The following is a 24,656-nucleotide window of genomic DNA, read 5'->3' as shown; positions in this document are numbered from 1 at the left end:
TGAATAATGGTGGACAATTAATCAACTGAGGAAGAGGAGGCGGCTCCGTGAATGTCCCCATCCTCAATGATGGTGGAGTCCAGCATGTGTGTGCAAAAGACAACGCTGAAGCATTTGCAACCATCTTCAGCCAGAAGTACCGTGTGGATGATCCATATCGGCCTCCTCCTGAGGTCCCACCATCACAGAAGCCAGTCTTCAGCCTGTTCTGATGAAGGGTCCCAGACCTGAAACGTTAACTCTGTTTCTCTCTCCACGGATGCTGCCTGGCCTGCTGAGTATTTCCAGCATTTTCTGTTGTTATTTCAGTCTTCAGCCAATTTGATTCACTCTATGTAATCTCAAGAAACAGCTAAGCGCACTGGATACAGCAAAGGCTGTGGGCCCCAACAACATCCCGGCTGAAGGCTTGTGCTCCAGAACTAGCTGCACCTCTAGCTAAGCTGTTCCAGTAAAGCTACAGCACTGGTATCTACCCAACAAAGTGGAAAATTGCCCAGGTATGTCCTGTCCACAAAAAGCAGGACAAATCTGTTGTGTATGTAACCTGTTCCACCTTAAGAGAGCTTAAGCCTGTTCCACCTTAAGAGATGCACTACTTTCTCAGGCTGCTGTAGACGTAATACCGGGGGTGAACACACCGGTATATAAGCACTGTGCAGTAATCTTGTATTCAGAATAGTCCCTACCTCCAACCAGTAAAGACCTGTTTTATTGTTACTGATTAAGTCTGAGTATTAATTACTTGAACAACTCACAGACTTAACACTGGCGACGAGTCTGATTCGGACCCTGCGGCAGCCACTCCACGGCAGCTTCGTCCACAGCCAGGACGTTGCAGAGAGGTTTCCACCCTCTCCACCCCACTGGAAGACATCCTGACCTCAGGGCCTCCATCGGCGACCGTCAGCTTCTTCTCCAGCTTGGTGGTGGGTAAGCCGTTGTCTGAGCCGGGCAGCGACGCGACAGGCAGTCGACCGCGTTGGCCGCACGAACGGGGCTGGGGGAGCTGGAGAAATAGGGCGCGAGAGCCGCTTCGAGCGGGAGGCGTTTCAACAGAGCGATCGCATCTCCTGATAAGGGCCGCACTCGGGCGATCGCGGCGAAGATAAGGGCCGCACTCAGGGGCTGAAGGGAGACAGCGTCGGGGGACGGGTGAAGACCGCCAAGCGCGGGAAAACCACGATTTTGTGGGCGGAGGACGACGGCAAGAGCGGGAAGCCGCCATCTTGGATAGCAGTAAAAAAAAAAAAAATCTGAGAAATTGCAAATCTGATAAAGTACTACAATGCCTAAACACGGGAATATTAGCAACTTTGATAGTGACATCGAAGATTGGGCCATATATGTTGAACGAGTTAAAAATTATTGTAAGGCCAATAAAATTCGTGAGGCTGATAAAGCACTAACATTATTAAATTTAATGGGTGCGAAGACATACGGGCAATTGAAACACCTGTTATCACCAGATGAACCGGCGGATAAGACGTTCGATGAGATTGTTACTGTCCTGAAAGATCATCTAAACCCCACGCCGCTGATGCTAGCGGAACGATTTAAATTTTATGACAGAAGGCAGCTACAGCATGAAAGCAATGCTGAATATTTGCTGGAATTGCGTAAATTAGCGAAATATTGCCAGTTTGGAACGGGACTGACAGATGCACTACGAGACAAATTTGTGTGTGGTTTATTTAAACAGGATACACAAAAGCGACTGCTCGAGGAGAATGAGCTGACGCTTGAGAAGGCAGTCACTATGGCAGCAGCACACGAAGCCGCAGCGAGAGGCACGGCAGTAATGCAGCTACGGTCACCGGAGCTCAGTGCACACAAATTGGGTGTGAGTTCTGTTAAATGTTATCGTTGTGGAAAGACAACGCATGATCAGAACCAGTGTTGGTTTAAAAACCAAGAATGTAGAACTTGTGGTAGGCTTGGACATATAGCTAGAGTATGCAGGTCAGCGAAGAAGACCAGCAACAAGAAGTCACCGCAAGGGAAATACGCAAAGGTACACAAGGTGGCCGAACAGGAGTCCGATTCAGACGCTAGCAGTAATGAACTGGCTGGCTTAAGCAGTATTGAACTGGCTAGCTTAAGGGTACTCAACGTTGGTAAGGGTGCAGACCTCCAGACAATTTGGGTTACTCTTCTGATCGAAGGAGTCCAAGTAAAAATGGAATTGGACATTGGATCGGCATTGTCGGTCATGAATAAGAAAGATTACAGAAGGTTATTCCAACATATTCCCCTACAGGATACGGAGATTATATTGACAACCTACACGGGGCAGAGAGTGTACCCCATCGGGACAATAAAGGTTGCAGTGGCCAACAAGGGCGAAGGAAGTCAAATAATGGACTTATATGTGCTACCGGAGGAAGGTCCACCACTACTAGGCCGGGAGTGGTTTAGAAACATAAATATGGACTGGCATTCGCTAAAAGCCATAAAGAGTGAGAACTCGGTGCAGATAATCAGCCCAGACTCTAGAACTGATGATGGTAAGACCAACCCATGTGCAAAAGACAAAGTTTCAGCACAGAATTCCACTGAGCAACAACAACATAGTTTAACAGAGAATTCTGAGTCTGTCAAGTCTACTGATATGCACATTTTTGAGGGACACTGGGCTCGAACTCAACTCCATTTCAAACTACAACAGCAATTAGAACAAATGATTCGCCGTTTTGAGCAAGAGATGAATGAAATAAAAAAGTTCTTTGTGACAGAGTGGGAGAATCTGGAAAGGCAACAGAAGCAACTGATGGAGAAAATGGAGCAGGAGCACACCAACCATCTGCGCGAGGAGGCCGAACGAATCAAAGCTGATTCAGATTCTGAAGGTGCGTGCCATAATCTGGTGTCAGAAGAGTTAACGGTCAGCCAACTCCTTCATATGCTGAGGGACAAGACTCTGAAATGGGAAAAACTTGAACACGAGCTGCGATCTTCAAAGGAAAAGGGTTCGGAGCTCTCAAAAGTCATTGAGATGGCTGATGTGACGACACAGACTGAAACGACTGCAACAGAGCAGCCATTGGATGCCAAAAGTACGCTGACTCATGTCAATGTAGAACAACAGACCGCTGAAACAGCTGCTCCGGTAGAGGGATTGCATAGTCCGATCAATCAATCTCCAAAGGAAGTTGAAGTATTAAAATCACAAATGAGGTCACTAGTAAACGACTTGCTGAAAGCCCAGAAAAAGCTGGATGCAGAGGTACACATGAAGAAGTCTCTTCAGGAAAGATGTCTGGATTTGGAACAAGAGCTGGCTAACGTCCAGCTGGGTATGGAGGAAATAGACGACCCTCTCGCTGACCTGTCGGACGACTCCGAATATTATTATGTCCTGTCCTGCCCAACTTGTAACTTCGACTCCCACCATACAGAAATCATGGAGGAGCACCGAAAGTCTACGGAACATCGGGAGAAGGTGGCTCTACTACGAAAAAAGGAGGAAGAGAAGGAGGAACTGCGCATGCAGCTGGCAGCTGTGGCAGCTGACAATGGAGCCCAGAGAGTCTCCAAGAAGCAGAAAAGGAAAAGTAAAAACAGAAGATGACCCATCTGAACCATTATCACCTCTACCAGATCACACACGTGGTCCCTCCGAACGGAGCCAAATCAGTTCGGAAGTTCAAGCTGTTAAATCCATGAAAGGACTATTGAATGAGTAACGTGAACCGACTACACCACAGAGATTGAATCTGTGAACTGTTTTCCGCAGAGACTGAATCTGTGATATGTTACGTTAAACATGAAGTTATATATGTATATATGTTATTACGTTATGTTAAATGGGGGGGTGACTATAAAGCTAAGAAGGGAGGAGTGTTGTGTATGTAACCTGTTCCACCTTAAGAGAGCTTAAGCCTGTTCCACCTTAAGAGATGTACTACTTTCTCAGGCTGCTGTAGACGTAATACCGGGGGTGAACACACCGGTATATAAGCACTGTGCAGTAATCTTGTATTCAGAATAGTCCCTACCTCCAACCAGTAAAGACCTGTTTTATTGTTACTGATTAAGTCTGAGTATTAATTACTTGAACAACTCACAGACTTAACAAAATCCAATCTGGCCAATTACCGCCCCATAAGCCTACTTTCAATCAACAGTAAAGTGATGGAAGGTGGCATCGACAGTGCTATCAAGCGTCACTTACTCACCAATAACCTGCTCACCGATTCTCAGTTTGGGTTTCACCAGGACCACTTGGCTCCAGACCACATTACAACCTTGGACCAAACATGGACAAAACAGGTTAATTTCAGAGGTGAGTTGAGAGTGACCACTCTTGACATAAAGGCAGCATTTGACCGAGCGTGGCATCAAGGAGCCCTAGTATTATTGAAGTCAATGGGAATCGGGGGGAAAACTCTTCACTAGCTGGAGTCATACCTAGCCCAAAGAAAGATAGTTGTAGCTGTTGGAGGCCAATCATCTCAACCCTAGGACTTCACTACAGGTGTTCCTCAGGCTGGTGTCCAACCATCTTCAGCTGTTTCATCAATGACCTTCCCTCCATCATAAGGTCAGAAGTGGGGATGTTCGCTGATGAGTGCATGTGTTCAGTTCCATTTGCAACTCCTCAGATAATGAAGCATTCCGTGCCCACATGCAGCAAGACCTGGACAACATTCAGACTTAGGTTGATGAGTAGCAAGTCACTTTCGCGCCACACAAGTGCCAGGCAATGGCCATCTGCAACAAGAAAGAGTCTAACCACGTCCCCTTGACATTCAACGGCATTACCATTGTCGAATACCCCACCATCAACATCCTGGGGGTCATCATTGACCAGAAACTTAACTTTTGTAACCACATAAATACTGTGGCTACAAAAGCAGAGACTGGGTATTCTATGGTGAGTGACTCACCTTCTGACTCCCATCTATAAGGCACAAGTCAGGAGTGTGATGGAATACTTTCCACTTGCCTGGATGAATGCAGCTCCAACAACACTCGAAGCTCGACACCATCCAGGACACTTTTTTTTTAATTTATTTATTTTTATTCATTGATGGGATGTGGGCGTTGCTGGCTAGGCCTGCATTTAGTGCCCATCCCTAATTGCCCTTGAGAAGATGGTGGTGAGCTGCCTTCTTGAACCACTGCAGTCCATATGGTGCACCCCATCCACCAGCCTAAACATTCACTGCCTCCACCACCGGCGCACTGTGGCTGCAATGTGTACCATCTACAAGATGCACTGCGTACCATCTACAAGATGCACTGCAGCAACTTGCCAAGGCTTCTTCGACAATCCCGTGACCTCTACCACCTAGAAGGACAAGGGCAGCAGGTGCATGGAAACACCACCACCTCCAAATTCCCCTCCAAGTCACACACCATCCTGACTTGAAAATATATTGCTGTTCCTTCATCATCGCTGGGTCAAACTCCCGGAACTCCCTCCCTAACAGCACTGTGGGAGCACCTTCACCACACGGACTGCAGCAGTTCAAGAAGGCGGCTCGCCACCACCTTCTCGAGGGCAATTAGGGCTGGGCAATAAATGCTGGCCTTGCCAGTGACGCCCACATCCCGTGAATGAATGAAAGAATATGTACTATTTAGTTTATGTTGCCTCTCCTCATTCTTCTTACCAAAATGTATAACAAATAGGAGCAGGAGTAGGCTATATGGCCCCTCGAGCCTGCTCCACCGTTCAATAAGATCATTTAAGTACCGCCTCTTTATCTATATTTAACCTATCCAATTTCTTTACTGCTACCTTCTCCTTTACTGTGACATTGGCAACATCCTCTTTAGTGAAGACAGATGCAAAATACTCATTTAGTACCCCAGCTATGCCCCTTGCCTCAAGAAGATCTCCTTTTTGGTCCCTAATCAGCCCCATCCTTCCTTTGACTATCTTTTCACTCTTTATAAACCTGTTGGAGTCTCTTTTATGTCACCTGCTAATCTTTTATCATACACTCTCTTTACCCCTCTATTTTTCTGAAAATGGAGACAAGAGGTTGATGATCAGTTAGTAGAGTAAATTTTTGACCGTGCAGGTAGTGATTGAACTTCTTCACCCCCCACACTAGGCTGAAGGCCTTTCTGTCAATCTGGGCGTAGTTACGCTCGGCAGAAGTTAACGAGCGTGACGCAAAAGCTATCGGCCTCTCTAAACCATCAAGGAATTTATGTGACAGTACCGCCCCAATGCCGTAGGGAGACGCATCACACGCCAATCTGATTGGCAGTGCTGGGTTGTAGTGAGCCAATACTTCTCTTGAAGTGATTAAGTCCTTACTCTTCTGAAAGGCCCGCTTACAGTCATTGCTCCATTTCCATGCTACTCCTGTTCGTAGCAGAGCGTTCAGTGGGTGCAGGATTGTCGACAAATTCGGCAAAAACTTATGGTAGTAATTCACCAATCCGAGGAATGACCTCAGTTGCGACACATTTTCAGGCGCTGGGGCCTTAACAACCGCTTCAATTTTGTCAGGGGACTTATGTAACCCCTCTTCATCAATCACGTGGCCACAATACGATATCTGTTTCTTAAAAAACTCGCACTTGGGGCGGTTGGCTCGTAGCCCATGTTCCTGTAGTCTAGTGAGCACCTGTTCTAGGTTGTTAAGGTGTTCACTGTCATCTTCACCTGTCACAAGGATGTCGTCCAAGTAACACTGAGTCCCTGGAATCCCTTGCAGGACTTGTTCCATCGCTCTTTGCCATATCGCCGGAACTGATGCTACTCCGAATACCAATCGATGATACTGGTAAAGACCTTTGTGAGTGTTTATCGTGAGATACTTCCTAGAGGATTCTTCAACCTCCATCTGCAAATATGCTTGTGCTAGGTCAATTTTTGTAAAACGCTTCCCTCCAGACAGTGAGGCGAAGATGTCTTCTATCCTTGGAAGAGGATATTGTACTGTGTGAAGGACTGGGTTCACCGTCACCTTGAAATCCCCACAGATGCGAACCTTCCTTGGCTCCTCAGACTTATTGCTTAACGTTTTCTTCATGACAGGAACGATGGGTGTCGCCCACTCGCTCCAGTTGACCTTAGACAACACGCCTGCCTTCTCCAGATTCTCCAGCTGTGCCTCGACGGCTGGGCGAATTGCATATGGTACCGGTCTTGCTTTGAAAAACTTGGGAATTGCATTCTCTTCTATTTTTATCGAGGCGGTTACGCCTTTAAAAGTGCCCAGTTCTTGTTGAAAAAGCTCTTTGGCGTTAGCTAAGATTGTTGACAATCGTCCAGGAGTGACGTCTTCATCTTTTTTACCGTCCACCGTCATTGCATGAATGGAATGCCAATCCAAGCTTATCTTCCTGATCCATCACGTCCCAATAACGGTGGTCCACCATTTTGCAGTATGTAGAGATACAATTTCCGTATTTTCTTGCCGTTGTATTCGACAGGCACCCTTATTTTTCCTCTGGGGTATACTTTTTGCCCCGTATACGTTGTCAAGACGATGGATGTCTCTCTCAAGAGTATGTGTGAGAATAGCCGCTCATAGTCTCGTCGATTCATGACGGTTAGCGCTGATCCTGTATCCAATTCCATTTTAACTTGGGACCCTGCTATCGTGAGGGTGACCCAAATGGTTCGGCGATCCTCTTTTGCGATTACATTGTGAAGTTTGAGACAGCTTAGTCTCCTGTTCCCGGATTCACTATCGCTCATCTGGTCTTCGGAACTATTGTCCGTCATCTTTTGTACTTTCTTGTACGGTTCCTTAGTAGCCTTTTTGTTGTCGCTGGTCTTCTTCCCAGACCTGCAAACTCGTGCAATGTGCCCCATCTTTCCGCATTGCCTGCATATTTTGTCCTTGGACCAGCAGTCCTTCTGGTCATGGTTAGTTCTGCCGCAGCGATAACATTTTGCAAATCCCCGTGTGATTTCGTGGGTGCCGTATTCCTGTGGCTTTTGTTGAATTTCCGCAGCTCCCCTGGCTGCTGCTTCATACGATACTGCCACGCTGAAAGCCTTATCTAGCGTCAGCTCTTTCTCTGAGAGTAACTTCTTCTGTGTTCCTTCACTCAGGAGTCCACAGACAAATTTGTCCCATAGTGTATCTGCCAGTCCTGCTCCGAACTGGCAGTGCTTTGATAGCTTGCGTAGTTCCGTAAGGTACTCAGCATTGCTCTCATCTTTATGCTGAGTTCTCCTGTGGAATTTAAATCTTTCGGCTATCAACAGCGGTGCAGGGTTTAGGTGTTCCTGTAGGACAGCAACAATTTCGTTAAAACTCTTCGCCTTCGGTTTGGCTGGAGTAATCAGGTCCCGCAATAGGCCGTACGTTCTAGCGCCCATTAAGTTTAGCAATACCGATGCCTTTTTCTCATCGGCTATTTCGTTTGCCTCGCAATATACCTCGACTCTTTCCACATACGTGGTCCAGTCCTCTATTGTATTATCAAAGGCAGTGATACAGCCAGTCTTCAGCATCTTGAAAATCTAAAATGGCGCTTTGCCTTCTTCCCCGATTTAACAAAATGGCGCCTCCCGCGCTTTGCCTTCTTCCCCGCTGTTGCTAGCGCTGCTTTCCGCGGTTTCCGTTGCAACCTGCAGCTCCTCGCGGTTTCCTGCGCGTTTAATATTTCTTTTTTTTATTATTTTCCCGTCGTGGAACAACCCTGTGGGACTCTTGCCTCCCTCTTCTCGGGTCTATACGCAGCCCGGCTTCGTAGCACTGGCCGCGCCCTGTGTGCTCCACCCTCTCTCTCCTTTTCCCGACAACGCTGCTCGGCCCCGTTGCAAGCAACCCGCTCGAGTTCGCGACCACCGCAGCCCAGGAAGGATCAGTGTACTACCTGCCACCAGCCTGATTAGCTGAAGCACCGTCGACAGGAACCAGGCCCCGCTTTCGACAGCTTCTCCAGCAATCTTCAACTCCGCTAACACAGGGGCGGATGCCCATGGTCGACGCCCGTTTCTACTGTTTCTTTCTTCCTTCTGGCCTCCACCTCTGCTCACTTCGCTGCAGGAATGGATCCCAGGAGGTGGTGCAGACTGTAGGTAAGTTCGTATCTGCTCGTCACCAGTATTATGTCCGTGTATGATTGAGACACAGACAGCAGGAGTTGAACAAAACAAGTCTTTACTGAAAGGAGTCAATCAGGAAACTGAAACTACAGAGGCTTACTAGCACCTTTTATACAGGGGTGGTCACTGCCGGTACTGCAGTCTGAGACCAGTTATTCTCTTAAAGGTACATACACAACATCAGACATAACAGGTTTGTGAGCAGCCATTGAACTGCCGTCTGCAAAAATCAACTTGTTCAGTAAAGGCAGAGCGAGACCTGGGATGGGAGAAAGAATCAGTGGAAACTCCCTCACTGTAATAGCAGCAAGACCAGCTCTTGTTCTTTGAATTGCTGGGTAGGTGTTGGTAGAGAGAGAGAGATTGTCCTTTTCCCTCACAGCAATGAAGAATAGACACCTTAGAGTAATAGTAGCAAGGTTACCTCCTACTCTTTGAATCAGGAAAAGGTGCAGTGTTGAAACCTAAATGTGAGTATCTTTCCTCTTTCGTTACACTTAAAGAAAGTCCATTTGATATTGCTTTCTCTTCCGTAGGTTTTGGATAGCCTGGGCATGGGCCCAAGTGGCCCCCCGATCCCGCCCCCTGCCCTGTTTGCAGTTCTACAATACCCAGTGGAGCGAAGGCCCGCTTCAGGACAGGATGTGCTGGGTCACTTCTCACTTTCACCTAATCCAGATGAAGGAAAGTTGTTGTTTGAAGAAAAGAAAGAGCCCGAACCAGAGCCTGAAATCGTGGTCCCGATTATTAAGGTACGTGTGACATTAGAGAGTAGGTCTGAGCTGAATGAAAGCAGCTATATCTAACTTCCTTCACAGCGAGCATTAAATACATTCTTGGGCCTTTTGACGAGCTGCAGGTGTCAGTCTTGACTCGGTGAATAGCACCCTCGCCTCTGAGTCAGAAGGTTGGGGGTTCAAGTCCTGCTCCAGAGATTTGAGCACAAAAACTAGGCTGGCACTCCCAGTGCAGTGCTGAAGGAGTGCTGCACCGTCGGAGGTGCCGTCTTTCAGGTGAGACGTTAAACCCAGGCTCCATCTACCTTCTCAGGTGGACATAAAAGATCCCATGGCACTATTCGAAGAGCAGGAGAGTTCTCCCTGGTTTCCTGGTTGATATGAATCCCTCAACCAACATCAAAACCAGATGAGCTGGTCATTATCACATTGCCATTTGTGGGAATACACTTCAAAAAAACTTCATTAACTGTAAAGCGCTTTGGGATGTCCTGAGGTCATAAAAGGTGCTATGCAAATGCAAGGCTTTCCTTTATTTGAGCTTTGTAAGAGTCTGCACTGTCTATCACCATGGTGGTTGCACAAAACAAAAAAGAAAATTCTGTTGTCACAGGAGGAGTTGCAAGTTCAGCACAAAGGGAAATCTAAGAAAGACAAAACAGACAAAGCTGAGACGGACCGCGACAAGCGTCGCTCCGGTGGTCACAAAAGGAGTCGTCGTGATTCCCGCTCTTCAGTTGTCATCGGCGCCTTATCACCTCAATCTGAAGCCGACCACAGTAGTGTCATCGAGGACACAATCAAAGAAGATTACAAATCAGTCAGGTAAGTTACCCAGCCCTCACTTGCATTGGAGAGCATCCCACTGCAGATATGTATATTGGTAGTGGGTTCTCTTTACTGTACATGCACTAAAAACTGTGTTATACTCTATAATAGAAATGTCATAGGGAGAGGGTGTCACAATTAAACTGATTTTATCTCATTTATTTAATTTTTTTTATTTGTTTCTTTCTCTCCTGAAGGTGCTGACTCTTGCTGGGGTACAGCTCCACAGATGCCAGCAGCATTCTGGTATCTCTCCCAAGTGGTCTTTCTCCATGTGTGCCTCAGCAGGATCTGGAGGGCATCACAGCCAAGCCCAATCCTCTTCTCACCCCACTTTCACTAATGTGCACTTCCAAACAGGAGTTGGAACCACGGGTTGATCTGTTTTTGTGAGCACTGAGGCCAGTTTTAATGCTTGAAGTTCTGCCCCAGCTGAGATTGATTAAATCAGATTGGGATTATTATTTTCTTGAAATCTCTTTGTTTCCTATCAGAGGTATCTCAATTTTACTCATCTGGCAGTGCTCGGGAATGGTAGTATACTGGTATGTTACTGGACTAGTAAGCCTGGACTAATGATCCGGAGACGTGAGTTCAAATCCCACCATGGCAGCTGGGGAATTTAAATTCAGTTAATTAAATAAATCTGGAATAAAAAGCTAGTATCAATAATGGTGACCATGAAATAATCAGATTGTTGTTGAAACCCATCACTAATGTCCAATAGGGAAGGAAATCTGCCATCCTTATCTGATATGTGACTCCACAGCAATGTGGTTGACTCTTAACAGCCCTCTAAAATTGCCTAGCAAGCCACTCAGTTGTAAAAAAACCGCTACGAAAAACAATAAGAATAAAACCGGACGGACCACCCGACATCAACCTCAGCACTGCCTACGGACACGACAACGGCACACCCAGCTGTTGACGGAAGTGGTGGAAGCGGAGACACTCAATGTTTTCAAGGGGAGACTGGATAGGCACTTGAGGGAAATAAACTTGCAGGGCTACGGGGATAGAGCGGGGACTGACTGGATTGCTCTACAGAGAGCTGGCACGGACTCGATGGGCCAAATGGCCTCCTTCTGTGCCCTTATGACTTGTGCCAAAATTGGGAGAGCTGTCCCGCAGGCAAGTCAAGCAAAAGCCTGACACAGTCATACTCACAGAATCATACCTTTCAGCCTTTGTCCCAAACTCCTCCATCACCATCCTTGGGTATGTCCTGTCCATGAGGCAGGACAAGACCCACCAGGTGTGACGGTACAGTGGTATACTGGGAGTGGCCCTGGGAGTCCTCAACATTGACTCCGGACCCCATGAAATCTTGTGGATTCAGGTCAAGCATGGGCAAGCAACCTCCTGCTGCTGATTACCACCTACCGCCCTCCCTCAGCTGATGAATCAATACTCCTCTATGTTGAACACCACTTGGTAGAAGCACTGAGAGTAGCAGGGGCACAGAATGTACTCTGAGTGTGCGACTTCAATGTCCATCACCAAGAGTGGCTCGGTAGCACCACTACTGACTGAGCTGGCCACGTCCTGAAGGACATAGCTGCCAGTCTGGGCCTGCGACTGGTGGTGAGAGAACCAACACAAGGGAAAAACCTACTTGACCTCGTCCTCACCAACCTACCTGTCGCAGATGCATCTGTCCATAACCACCGTACAGTCATTGTGGAGACAAAGCCCCGTCGTGTTGTGTGGCACTACCACCGTGCTAAATGGGATAGATTCAGAACAGATCTGATAGCTCAAAACTGGGCATCCATGAGGCGCTGTGGGCCATCAACCGCAGTAGAATTGTATTCCACCACAACCTGTAACCTCATGACCTGGCATATCCCTCACCCTACCATTACCATCAAGCCAGGGGACCAACCCTGGTTCAATAAGGAGTGTAAAAGTGCATGGTAGGAGCAGCACCAAGTGGACCTAAAAATTTGGTGCCAACCTGGGGAAGCTGCATGCATGCTAAAAAGCGGAAGCAGCATGCTGTAGACAGAGCTAAGCGATCCCACAATCAACAGATCAGATCAAAGCTCTGCAGTCCTGCCGCATTCAGTCGTGAATGGTGGTGGACCATTAAACAACTAATGGGAGGAGGAGGCTCCAACAACGCTCAAGAAGCTCGACACCATCCAGGACAAAGCAGCCCGCTGGATTGGCACACCATCCACCACCTTAAACATTCACTCCCTCCACCACCGACGTGCGGCGGCTGCAGTGTGTACCATCTACAAGATGCACTGCAGGACCTCGCCAAGGCTTTTTCAGCAGCACCTCCCAAACCCACGACCTCTACCACCTAGAAGGACAAGGGCAGCAGGCGCATGGGAACAGCATCACCTCCAAGTTCCCCTCCAAGTTACACACCATCCTGACTTGGAAGTATATCGCCGATCCTTCATCGTCGCTGGGTCAAAATCCTGAACTCCCTCCCTAACAGCACTGTGGGAGTACCTTCACCACATGGACTGCAGCAGTTCAAGAAGGCGGCTCACCACCACCTTCTCAAGGGCAACTAGGGAGGGGCAATAAATGCTGGGCATGCTAGCAATGCCCACATCCCATGAATGAATAAAAAAGTCTCTGAATCAGTAAGTAATGGTTTTAAAACACACTCCAAGACTTGAGCTGATAATCTAGGCTGATATTCCTGCACAGTAATGAGGGCACCTCCATCACCTAGAAGGACAAAGGCAGCAGGTGCATGGGAACACCATCACCTTCAAGTCTCACACCATCCTAACTTGGACATATATCACCAAACCTGCATGGTCGCTGGGTCAAAATCCTGGAAACACTATGGCAGCACCTTCACCACATGGATTGCAGTGATTCAAGAAGAAGGCCCACTCCACTTTCTCAAGGTCAACTAGAGGTCGAAACTAAATGCTGGCCTTCCCAACGACATCCATATCCCGCAAATGAATTAAATACAAGAATGCCGCATAGTCCAAAGTGCCGTATTTCAGATGAGATTTTAAACTGAGCACATAAATTTAAAATAGTGAGAAGTAAATTTGAAACAGATATTGGAAAGAACTTCTTTATTCAAAATTTTTGTTTGGAATAAGTTGGCAGGACTAATGGCAAATACAGGATTAGTAGAGATATTCAAAATGTAGTTGAATGCCAAGATGGAAAAGTTAGGGCAATGGAGGGATGAGCTTCCAATGGTCAGATGGTCTTTTTCCATCCTTGACTTCTCGAATCTGTTGAGACAGATAATTGTAACCCTCAAAGGTGAGGTCATGTTTGGTAGATTGTTTGGTACTATTTTAAAGAACTTATCTGATCGGACTTTTAACCTCTGGTTGCTCACCTTCCTCAGGAAATTAGGGATAACCCACAAACGTGCAAAAAGTAACTGGTCTGTATAATGATGGTCCAAATGGCATTCTGTTGGTCCATAATTTATGTTTTTGTTCATCTGACCTTTGTAAACATTTCCTTCGATCCATCATAGTCATCTTCCCTGCAGAGTCCTTCCTTACCACTGGATTGTACAACCTGGTGAAGAGGTTGCATTACAAGTGCATTTTAGTTCAGTGGTGTGTGGGACGTTTGATCAAACACTGAACTTTGAACTCCTGGGAACGCGAAGATGCTACAAGTTGTACTGCAGAGGAATCTGTTCATTCCCAACTATAAGCCAAGATCCCAGGTAGGTTTCTAAATAAAAGGGAGCTTATGTATAACAGGGATGTTAGTCATGAACTAAGATGGAAAAGTTAGGGTAATGAGCTTCCATAGACCAAATGTTCTTTTTCCATCCTTGACTTCTGGAATCTGTTGAGACAGATAATTGTAACCCCCATGTAATCATGGGCCAGTTGGCATGCCTACGTGATGATGATTGCACGTATTAATTGCTTAATGGGTTAACTTTCTTGAATTAAAAGTGTTTCGAAACATTTTCTTGTTTGGGAGGCATCAAAGTTATGTTTTTGATGATATCAGGCACAGGTGGTGTCATGAATTGTTCCAGTGTGATTTATTTTATTATGGTGCATGTTTGTAAATAAATGAAGTTGCCCAATTGTAGCGCTGTGGTCGAGTTTACGGCCTGGATTTTCCTGTAATAAAGGCCCTGCTTCTGGGGAGTTCCGAGGATGTATCATAGGGGTAATCTGGCTTACCACCACAATGCTGCCCTAAAAGAACTTCTCTGAAGATGTCTGACAGGTTTTGTGAGTCCTTGAAAAACGAAACCCCCGATTCTAACTGGGGGCAGGAATTGAGTGTCGGGGAGCGGGCAGAGGCGGTCAGCATACTGCCTCTGCATGAGGCACCAGCCGATTTCCCAGTCTAAGTGACAGCATTAAGAAAACAGGCGTCCATTCAGGAAAGCCAATGAAGTACTTCTGAAGTGTAGCCACTCCTAGACTGGAGTGTACAATCAACACAATCATTTCTAAGGCTGCAATGAGGCTTATACTGCTTAGCAGTACGGTCTGTTGAAAGCACAAAATCCAGGCTGATACTCCAGTGATGCACTGTTGGAGGTTCCGTCTTTCGGATGAGACTTTAAATTGAGGCCCTGTCTGCCCTCTCAGGTGCACGCAAAAGATCCCATGGTGCTATTTTCGAAGAAGAGCAGGGTAGTTCTACCCGGTGTCCTGGCCAACATTTATCCCTCAACCAACATCACTAAAACAGCTTATCTGGTCATTATCACCTTGCTGTGCGTAAATTGGCTTCCGCATTTCCTACATTACAACAGTGACTACACTTCAAAAGTACTTCATTGGCTGTAAAGCGCTTTGGGATGTCCTGAGGTCGTGAAAGACACCATAAAAATGCACATGTTTCTTTTACAGGGACACGGGAAAGGGAGAACTTGGTGGGGGTGGGGTATAGTAAAATGCTAGCTGGCTGAAAACTTACAACGGTAAAACCAAAGATGTCACCAGAAATGGATAGTAAAGCAGGTTAAGCACAATAACAAAACTTTTTCATACAAGAATGAAAGAATCGGTAAGGAGAAAGAGCTCGTAAAGGATATGATATAATTGGGATTACGGAGACATGGCTCCAGGGTGACCACGGCTGGGAATTCAACATCCAGGGGTATTCAATATTCAGGAAGGACAGGCAAAAAGGAAAAGGCGGTGGGGTAGCATTGCTGGTTAAAGAGGAGATTAACACAATAGTAAGGAAGGATATTGGCTCTGATGATGTGGAATCTGTATGGGTGGAGCTGCAAAATACCAAGGGGCAGAAAACGTTAGTGGGAGTTGTATACAGACCCCCAAACAATAATGCTGAGGTTGAGGATGACATTAAACGGGAAATTAGAAATGCGTGCAATAAGGGCACAGCAGTTATCATGGGTGACTTTAATCTACATATAGATTGGTCTAACCAAATTAGTAACAATACTGTGGAAGAGGAATTCCTAGCGTGTATATGGGATGGTTTCCTGGACCAATTGTCAGGGTTGCTGTCACGGGGCCGTGTAGACACGGGGCCATGCTGTCCGGGCGAGGCTGGTTCTGGGCCCAAGTGCAGACAGACGAGGCGAGAAGCAGATATGCAGTCTTAAATAACAGTACTTTACTAGAATCACACAGGTAAACAGTTACAAAACATAGGAGCTCAAGACAAGCTACCATGAGGCAACCGGCTTATCAAGACTGAGCTCAAGACAAGCTACCACAGGGCAACTGGCTTGTCAAGATAGGAACTCCAGACAAGCTACCATGAGGCAACCGGCTTGTCAAGACTGAGCTCAAGACAAGCTACCACAGGGCAACTGGCTTGTCCAAACTGAGCACCTTGTCAAGACTGAGCAACTTGTCAGCACCTTGTCAAGACCGAGAACAAAGGGAAGAACCACAGAACTTAAATACAAGCAAAAACATAACGCAGATAAACAGTTATAGACATAGGAGCTCAAGACAAGCAACCACTAAGGCAAACGGCTTATCAAGACTTAGCCCAAGACAAGCTACCCCTAGGCAACCGGCTTGTCAAGGCAAGCTACCACAGGGCAACCAGCTTGTCCAGACTGAGCTCAAGACAAGCTACCACTGGCAACCGGCTTGTCAAAACGGAGCACCTAGTCAAGACAGAGCACCTTGTCAAGACTGAGCCCAGAGGGATGAAACCAATAAACCAGATAAAAGGCAGTTAAATAATAAACACAAGAGAAACTAGTAACAATTAACAAAGGAAAACCAACCAGTGAATGTGCCATCTAGGGGTTACTGAAGGAACTGACCGGCACCCTCACACCAATATGTCGAGGAACCAACCAGAGATCAGGCCATCTTAGACTGGGTATTATGTAATGAGAGAGGATTAATTAGCAATCTTGTTGTGCGAGGCCCCTTGGGGAGGAGCGATCATAATATGATAGAATTCTTCATTAAGATGGAGAGTGAAGTAGTTGATTCAGAGACTTTGGTACTGAATTTAAATAAAGGAAACTACGATGGTATGAGGCGCGAGTTGGCTAGGATGGATTGGGGAATGTTACTTAAAGGGTTGACGGTGAATAGGCAATGGCAAACATTTAAAGATTGCATGGATGAACTACAGAATTTGTTCATCCCTGTTTGGCATAAAAATAAAACAAAAAAGGTGACTCAACATTGGCTAACAAGGGAAATTAGGAATAACATAAGATCCAAGGAGAGGACATATAAATTGGCCAGAAAAAGCAGCAAACCCGAGGATTGGGAGCAGTTTAGGATTCAGCAAAGGAGGAGAAAGGGATTAATTAAGAGGGGGAAAATAGAGTATGAGAGTAAGCTTGCAGGGAACATAAAAACTGACTGTAAAAGCTTCTATAGATATGTGAAGAGAAAAAGATTGGTAAAGTCAAGCGTAGGTCCCTTGCAGTCAGAATCAGGGGGATTTATAATGGGGAACAAAGACATGGCAGACCAATTAAATACATACTTTAGTTCTGTCTTCACAAAGGAGGACACAAATAACCTCCCAGAGATGTCGGGGAACATAGGGCCTAATGAGAGGGAGGAACTGAATGAAATCAGTATTTGTAGGGAAATGGTGCTAGGAAAATTGACGGGATTGAAGGCTGATAAATCCCCAGGGCCTGATAATCTACATCCTAGGGTGCTTAAGGAAGTGGCCCTAGAAATAGTAGATGCATTGCTGGTCATCTTCCAAAATTCTGCAGACTCTGGAACAGTTACCATGGATTGGAGGGTAGCTAATGTAACCCCACTATTTAGAAAAGGTGGTAGAGAGAAAATGGGGAATTATAGACCGGTAAGCCTGACATCGGTAGTGGGGAAAATGCTAGAGTCCATTATAAAAGATGTAATAGCAGAGCACTTGGAAAACAGTGACAGGATCGGACAAAATGAACATGGATTTACAAAAGGTAAATCATGCTTGACTAATCTACTGGAATTTTTTGAGGATGTAACTGGTAGAATAGATAAGGGAGAACCAGTGGATGTAGTATATTTGGACTTTCAGAAGGCTTTCGACAAGGTCCCGCATAAGAGCAAAGTTAAAGCACATGGGGTTGGGGGTAAGGTACTGACTTGGATAGAAAACTGGTTGGCAGACAGGAAGCAAAGAGTTGGAATAAACGGGTCTTTTTCCGAGTGGAAGGCAGTGACTAGTGGGGTACCACAGGGATCGGTGCTAGGACCCCAGTTATTCACAATATATATTAATGATCTAGACGAGGGAACTAGATGTAATGGCCCAGAAATTGGTGTCGGGGGCTTCCCGCGGGTGCAAGCCCCCGACCTACACTTACATAGCGCGCCGAAAGTTGAAGCCTGGCCCTGCGTGGATTTCCTGTCAGTGGCCCGGTTCAGCTCCCGGCGCGCTGTGCTTGCGTGATCCAGCGGCGTAGTTAGTTCGATGAGCCGGCTGGGGTCACGTGAGCACTGGGCAACCAATCGGAGGTTGCAAAAGTTCATTCATGAGTTTGACTGTCAAACTCATGAAAACTCCGGGCGCCCAAAACAGTACTTAAACTTCAAATAAAAGTTTAAAAAAATCCCACTAATTAAATGAACTATTAATAACTGTAAAAAAAACTATTTTAAACAATTATTCAAATTTCTGAAAAAATAATTTTTTTAAGAAATCGGGTCTAAAAATACACTTACCTTACTGTAAAGTCTTTAAAAATAATAAACCTGTGGAAAAAAAATTCTAACTTTAATTATTAGACCACTTACCTTTTAAAACTAAGCCCTTACGTCTGCTTTTTTCATTCGTAAAAAGTTGAGGCCTTATCGCACGGGCAACCCTGTATTAAAAAAAAAGGAATTTCAGCGCGCACGCGCAGACTCCTGCGCACACGCGTTCCACCTCTGAACCCCTTGGTTCAGAGGAAAGGAAATGCCGGTTTTCCGCGCATGAGCTGTGCATGCTGAAATCCGGCACTTCCATTGGGCCCACGCGTGAATACCCCGTCCGTACTCACGCATTGGGACCCGAATTACTGGGCCAATATCTCCAAGTTTGCAGACGACACAAAGCTGGGTGGGCGTGTGTGCTGTGAGGAGAATGCAGAGAAACTGCAGTACGATTTGGACAGGTTGGGCGATTGGGCAGATGCATGGCAGATGCAGTATAATCATGATCATAATCATAATCATAATCAACTTTATTGTCATTGTTAGTGCACAAGTGCAGTACAACGAAATGTAGGCTTGCGGCTCCCGAGATTGTACATTTAGATTAAGCCATTTAAACATTCAACATACATTTGGCTTGTAATACATAAACATAACCATAATAAAGTGCATTGGTAGATGTGCAGGCTTTAGAGTTTATTTGTGGAGTTCAGTAGGATGACAGCCCTGGGAAAGAAGCTGTTCCTAAATCTGGTCGTATGGGTGTGAATGCATCTGTAGCGTCTCCCAGATGGCAGGAGGGTGAACAGACTGTGGCTGGGGTGGGTAGGGTCTTTGATGATGGACCGTGACCTCCGTAAACAGCGTTTCTGGTATATGTGCTCTGTGGTCGGTAGCCAGGTACCGGTAATGCGTTGGGCAGTTTTGACTACCCGCTGCAGGGCTTTCCGGTCATAGTAGCTACGGCTGCCATACCATACTGTGATACAGTTCGTCAGGATGCTCTCTATTGTGCAGCAGTAAAAGTTAGAGAGGATCAGGGGTGACAGGTTACATCCCTTCAGCCTCCTTAGGAAATATAGGCGCTGCTGGGCCTTCTTCACCAGAGAGGAGGTATTGAGGGACCAGGAGAGGTCTTCCGTGATGTGGACTCCGAGGAACTTAAAGCTGTCCACCCTTTCCACCACAGCCCCATTGATGTGGATGGGGGTGTGACTTCCGCCTTTAGACTTCCTGAAGTCCACAATGATTTCTTTGGTTTTCTTGATGTTAAGGGCCAGGTTGTTATCGGCGCACCACTTCACGAGATGCTGGACCTCCTCCCTGTAGGCTGACTCATCATTGTTGGTGATCTAGCCTACTACCGTGGTATCATCTGCAAACTTGATGATGGTGTTGGAACCATGAACAGCCACACAGTCGTGGGTGAAGAGGGAGTAGAGGAGGGGGCTCAGCACACATCCTTGTGGGGCCCCCGTGTTCAGGGTCAGCGGGGGGGGGGAGGTGTGGTTACCTAATTTGACAGACTGGGGTCTGTTTGTTAGGAAGTCCAGGGTCCAGTTGCAGAGGGAAGTGTTCAGGCCAAGAGTGTGGAGTTTGGTGGCCAGCTTGTTGGGGACGATAGTGTTGAATGCTGAGCTGTAGTCTATGAACAGCATTCTGATGTAGGTCTCTTTACCATCTAAGTGATTCATTGCAGAGTGTAGAGCAGTTGTGATTGCATCCTCCGTTGATCTGTTTGCACGATAGGCAAACTGGTGTTGGTCAAGAGAGGTGGGAACACTGGCTTTGATGTGAGCCAGGACCAGTCTCTCGAAACATTTCATTATGATGGGTGTGAGTGCGACAGGTCGATAGTTGTTCAGGCACATCACAGCCATTTATTTTGGCACAGGAATAATGGTAGTGGTCTTGAAGCATGTAGGGACTACTGCCTGGGCCAATGACAGATTGAAGATGGCGGTGAAGACATCAGCCAGTTGATCAGCACATTCCTTGAGTACCCGTCCAGGGATGCTATCCGGTCCAGCAGCCTTTCGTGTGTTCACTCCGCGTAGAACACCCCTTACGTCGGAGGTCGACAGAGTGAGCACCTGGTCTTCCGGGGGTGGCAAGGCTTTGGTAGCCGGCTCCCTGTTGTCCCTGTCGAAGCGAGCATAGAAGTTGTTAAGCTCCTCCGGAAGGGAGGCATCGCTAACCGGGGGGCTGGTGTTTTTGCTCTTGTAGTCAGTGATGGACTGGATGCCTTGCCACATGCGCCGGGGGTCCGAGTTGTTGTGGAAATGATCCTCTATCCGCAGTGTCTGTTTCCTTTTGGCAGTCCTGATACCCTTTTTTAGGTTGGTCCTAGCTGCACTGTAAGCCGCCGCGTCGACAGATTTAAATGCTGCGTCGCGTGCTTTCAACAGCGAGTGGACCTCTCCGTTCATCCAGGGTTTCTGGTTGGGGTATGTCCTGATATTTTTATGAGTCGTGACAACTTCGACGCAACTGTTAATGTAGAATAGCACTGTGGATGCGTATTCCTCGATGTCATTATGGGCAAACATGCCCCAATCAGTGCGTTCGAATGTGGATAAATGCGAGGTTATCCACTTTGGTGGCAAAAACAGGAAGGCAGATTATTATCTGAATGGCAATAGATTGGGAAAAGGGGAAGTGCAGCGAGACCTGGGTGTCCTTGTGCACCAGTCGCCGAAGGTAAGCATGCAGGTGCAGCAGGCAGTTAAGAAGACAAATGGTATGCTGGCCTTCATAGCAAGAGGATTCGAGTACTGGAACAAGGATGTCTTGCTGCAGTTGTACAGGGCCTTGGTGAGACCACACCTTGAGTATTGTGTGCAGTTTTGGTTGCCTTATCTGAGGAAGGATGTTCTTGCCATGGAGGGAGTGCAGCAAAGATTCACCAGACTGATACCTGGGATGGCAGGAATGATGTATGAAGAGAGATTGGGTCGATTAGGCTTATATTCGCTAGAGTTTAGAAGAATGAGAGGGGATCTCATTGAAACTTATAAAATTCTAACAGGACTAGACAGACTAGATGCAGGAAGGATGTTCCCGATGGCAGGGGAGTCCAGAACCAGGGGTCACAGTCTAAGGATAAGGGGCAAGCCATTTAGGACTGAGATGAGGAGGAATTTCTTCACCCAGAGAGTGGTGAACCTGTTTAATACTCTACCACAGAAGACAGTTGAGGCTAATTCATTAAATATATTCAAGAAGGAGTTAGATATATTTCTTAAGGCTAATGGGGTCAAGGGATATGGGGAGAAAGCAGGGACAGGGTACTGAATTTGGATGATCAGCCATGATCTTATTGAATGGCGGAGCAGGCTCGAGGGGCCGAATGGCCTACTCCTGCTCCTATCTTCTATGTTTCTATAAAAGTGATGGAATAATTATTGATGAAGGGAAAATAACAGAATTACTTAATTATTATTTTTTCAAAGTGGTCACAAGGGAGAAAAATACTGATTTGTAAATGGGCTAACACTGTTCAAATAGCAGGCGAAGTTTCATATAAAGGAATGATAATATTGCAAGTTGTAATTTCCAGGCTGCTGTGGCTGTAAGTAATCTCCTTGGACAGCAAGCCTTAATGTCTACTTAATATCAGTCTTTTTATTGGCTTTATTTCCCAGGGTTGTCTTTCAACATCGGAAGAAGAACCTGAAACTGGAGGAAATCCCTAGGAAGAAGTACATCATGAGCACAGGGGTGTTTCAGTTTGGCCCACTGCTCTGTGGAATAACGAGGGAAAGGCAAGTAATGCAGCGGTTACTCAGCATGCACCTAGGAGCAAGTGCTGCCAACCCTCCAGGATTGCCCTGGAGTCTCTAGCAATTAAAGATTATTAACATCCAGAACGCTGTTGCAAGCAATCCAGGAGAAAAATCATAGGGGCATTAAAAAAATTTGGTTTATTTTTATTTTCTTTGAACACTTTTATTTATTATTTATAAGAATATTGGAGATGGGGGAAAAAGGCTATTTTACTGGGCGGGACAGGAGGTCAAGTGATGAAACCGTCAGGAATACACCCAAGCAGAGTTGGCAACCATACTAGGAGCTGACTCATAATGGCCCAGAACTTCGGGTCTCCACGGGTGAGTACGTACGGGGTACTCACCTGTAGGCCCAATGGAAGTGCCGGTTTCCTGCTGCATGCACTGCACATGCGTGGGAAACCGGCACTTCCGTTCCCCTGAAAGAAGGGGTTCAGAGTTCGAACACGTGCGCAGGAGAGGCTGGCGTGCACATCGAACTTACGTTTTTATTGCAGGTTTTCCCAGGAGAGTAAGTCTCCAGAAGTTAGACATATAAAAAGCAAGCGCAAGGCCTGCTTTTTACAAGGTAAGTGGTGAATTAATTAAAATTAAAACATTTTTTCCACAGGTTTATTATTTTTAAATACTTTAAAGCAAGGTAAGTTTATTTTTAGCCCCGTTAGAAAATAAGATTATTTTTTTCAAAAATTTAAATTATTGTTTAAAATAGTTATCTCATGTAATTTATAGTTTATTTATTTAAAAAATGTGATTTAAAAAAAAAAATTATTTGAAGATTTAGTGATGTTTTGACAGCCCTTCCTGTGAAACTTATGAATGAAGCATTACCTGCTCCGATTGGCTCTCCATGGCCCACGTGATCCCAGGGGACGCAGCGAACTAACTGCGCCCCTGGAATACGCAAGCACTGCGCGCCGGCAGTTGGAACAGGCCCAGGATCGGAATTCCACGGGGGCCCACAGCACAACGGCCGGCGCGGAAGGTAAGTGCAGGTCAGGGGCTTACACCCGCGGGAAGCCCCCGACCCGAATTTCTGGGCCAGGGGGAAAAATTGGGTTGCTTTGCGCCTCCCATTAGCGGCCTATGAGGGCGCTAACAGGACGCAAAGCAACTAGCGCCCAGGCCAGGTGCCGTCCACGCCTCCCGCGAAATTCAACGGGAGGTTAGCGTCGGTGCTAACAGGTAGTGCACTGCACAGCTGCGCCACTAGCGATGACGTCATCACCGTGCGCAGCGCCCCGGCCGCGATCTTCGGGAGCACCCCCCTGACTTGCCACCAGACGCTATGTCTGACGGGATCAGGAGGGCTTACCTGCGGCCGGGGAGGCACAATTTAAAGGCGAGGTGTGGGGCAGCCATCTTTGTTGCTGGCTGCCTGCCAGCACCTGCCTGTGCTCCCGTCCCTGGCCTCCTGAATGCCACCCCCACCCCGGTGGAGTGCTGGCTGTGCTCCAAGAGCCCGGCACTTCTCTTGAGTGCCGGGCTCTTTTGCTGGCACTCCCGATCCCCGGGGGCCCAGCTGGGCCCCGGGTCGTGCTGCGCAAGGCCCCGCCCCGTTAAGAATACGTGACTCGCAGCGCCCCAAGAGGGATGCGGGGCACTTCCAGTAGCGCCCCGCCTCCCTCCTGGGGCGCAACCACTCAATTTCCGGTGCGGGGGTGCTACTTTTTCTGGGGCGCTAAAAGTAGCGCCCCAGTGAAGTTAGCGCCCCAAATGGAGATGATGGTTTCCTCTGCACTGATATTTCCTCTGATATTTTATGTAACAGAGTCTACTGCAGAGAATCGGTGCAACATCTGTCAGTCAGTCAGTCAGTCAGTGCTCCACCGTTGCATCAAGCAGGTGACTAATACACTATTCACGAGATCTGACCACTTCATTTCATTCTACCCATGGATGCCCCTTCTCAGTGAGAGGCCATTGGGCTTTATCAGAGTGACAGGCTTCCAAAAGGTGCACGAGGCTATCAACTGCACTCATCTATGGCGCTCCAAATGAAGATACAGTGGCTTACATCAACAGAAAGGGATACCATTCCCTAAACATGCAGCAGGTATGCGACCACAGGTGTAAGACCCTGCCTGTCACCACAAGGTACCCTGGCAGTCACGGTGATGTGTTTATAGTGAGAGAGTCCACTGTCGCAGCTTTTTGCCAGTCAAAGTAGGGTTGATGGATGACTTCTTGGAAA

The 24,656-nt window shown here is 46.9% G+C and overlaps 1 protein-coding gene across 1 annotated transcript in view; it reads left to right on the top strand.

Annotated features, from left to right (window-relative positions):
- hydin (HYDIN axonemal central pair apparatus protein) overlaps nucleotides 1-22,538 on the top strand; it is a 946,920-nt gene extending 924,382 nt beyond the window's left edge. Inside the window, exons 43-46 of the mRNA XM_085992020.1 lie at nucleotides 9,565-9,780; nucleotides 10,379-10,590; nucleotides 14,084-14,266; nucleotides 22,319-22,538. Coding sequence (XP_085848146.1) covers nucleotides 9,565-9,780; nucleotides 10,379-10,590; nucleotides 14,084-14,266; nucleotides 22,319-22,517 — 810 coding nt within the window. The 3' untranslated portion in view covers nucleotides 22,518-22,538. The remainder of the gene's footprint in view (nucleotides 1-9,564; nucleotides 9,781-10,378; nucleotides 10,591-14,083; nucleotides 14,267-22,318) is intronic.
- Nucleotides 22,539-24,656: the final 2,118 nt, after the last annotated feature.

The sequence above is a fragment of the Somniosus microcephalus genome, chromosome 6, assembly GCF_052327205.1.
Source record: "Somniosus microcephalus isolate GS21.2 chromosome 6, FLI_Smic_1.0, whole genome shotgun sequence".
NCBI lineage: Eukaryota > Metazoa > Chordata > Chondrichthyes > Squaliformes > Somniosidae > Somniosus > Somniosus microcephalus.
Note: the sequence above shows the minus strand (reverse complement) of the source record. Positions and strands in the feature narration are given on the sequence as shown.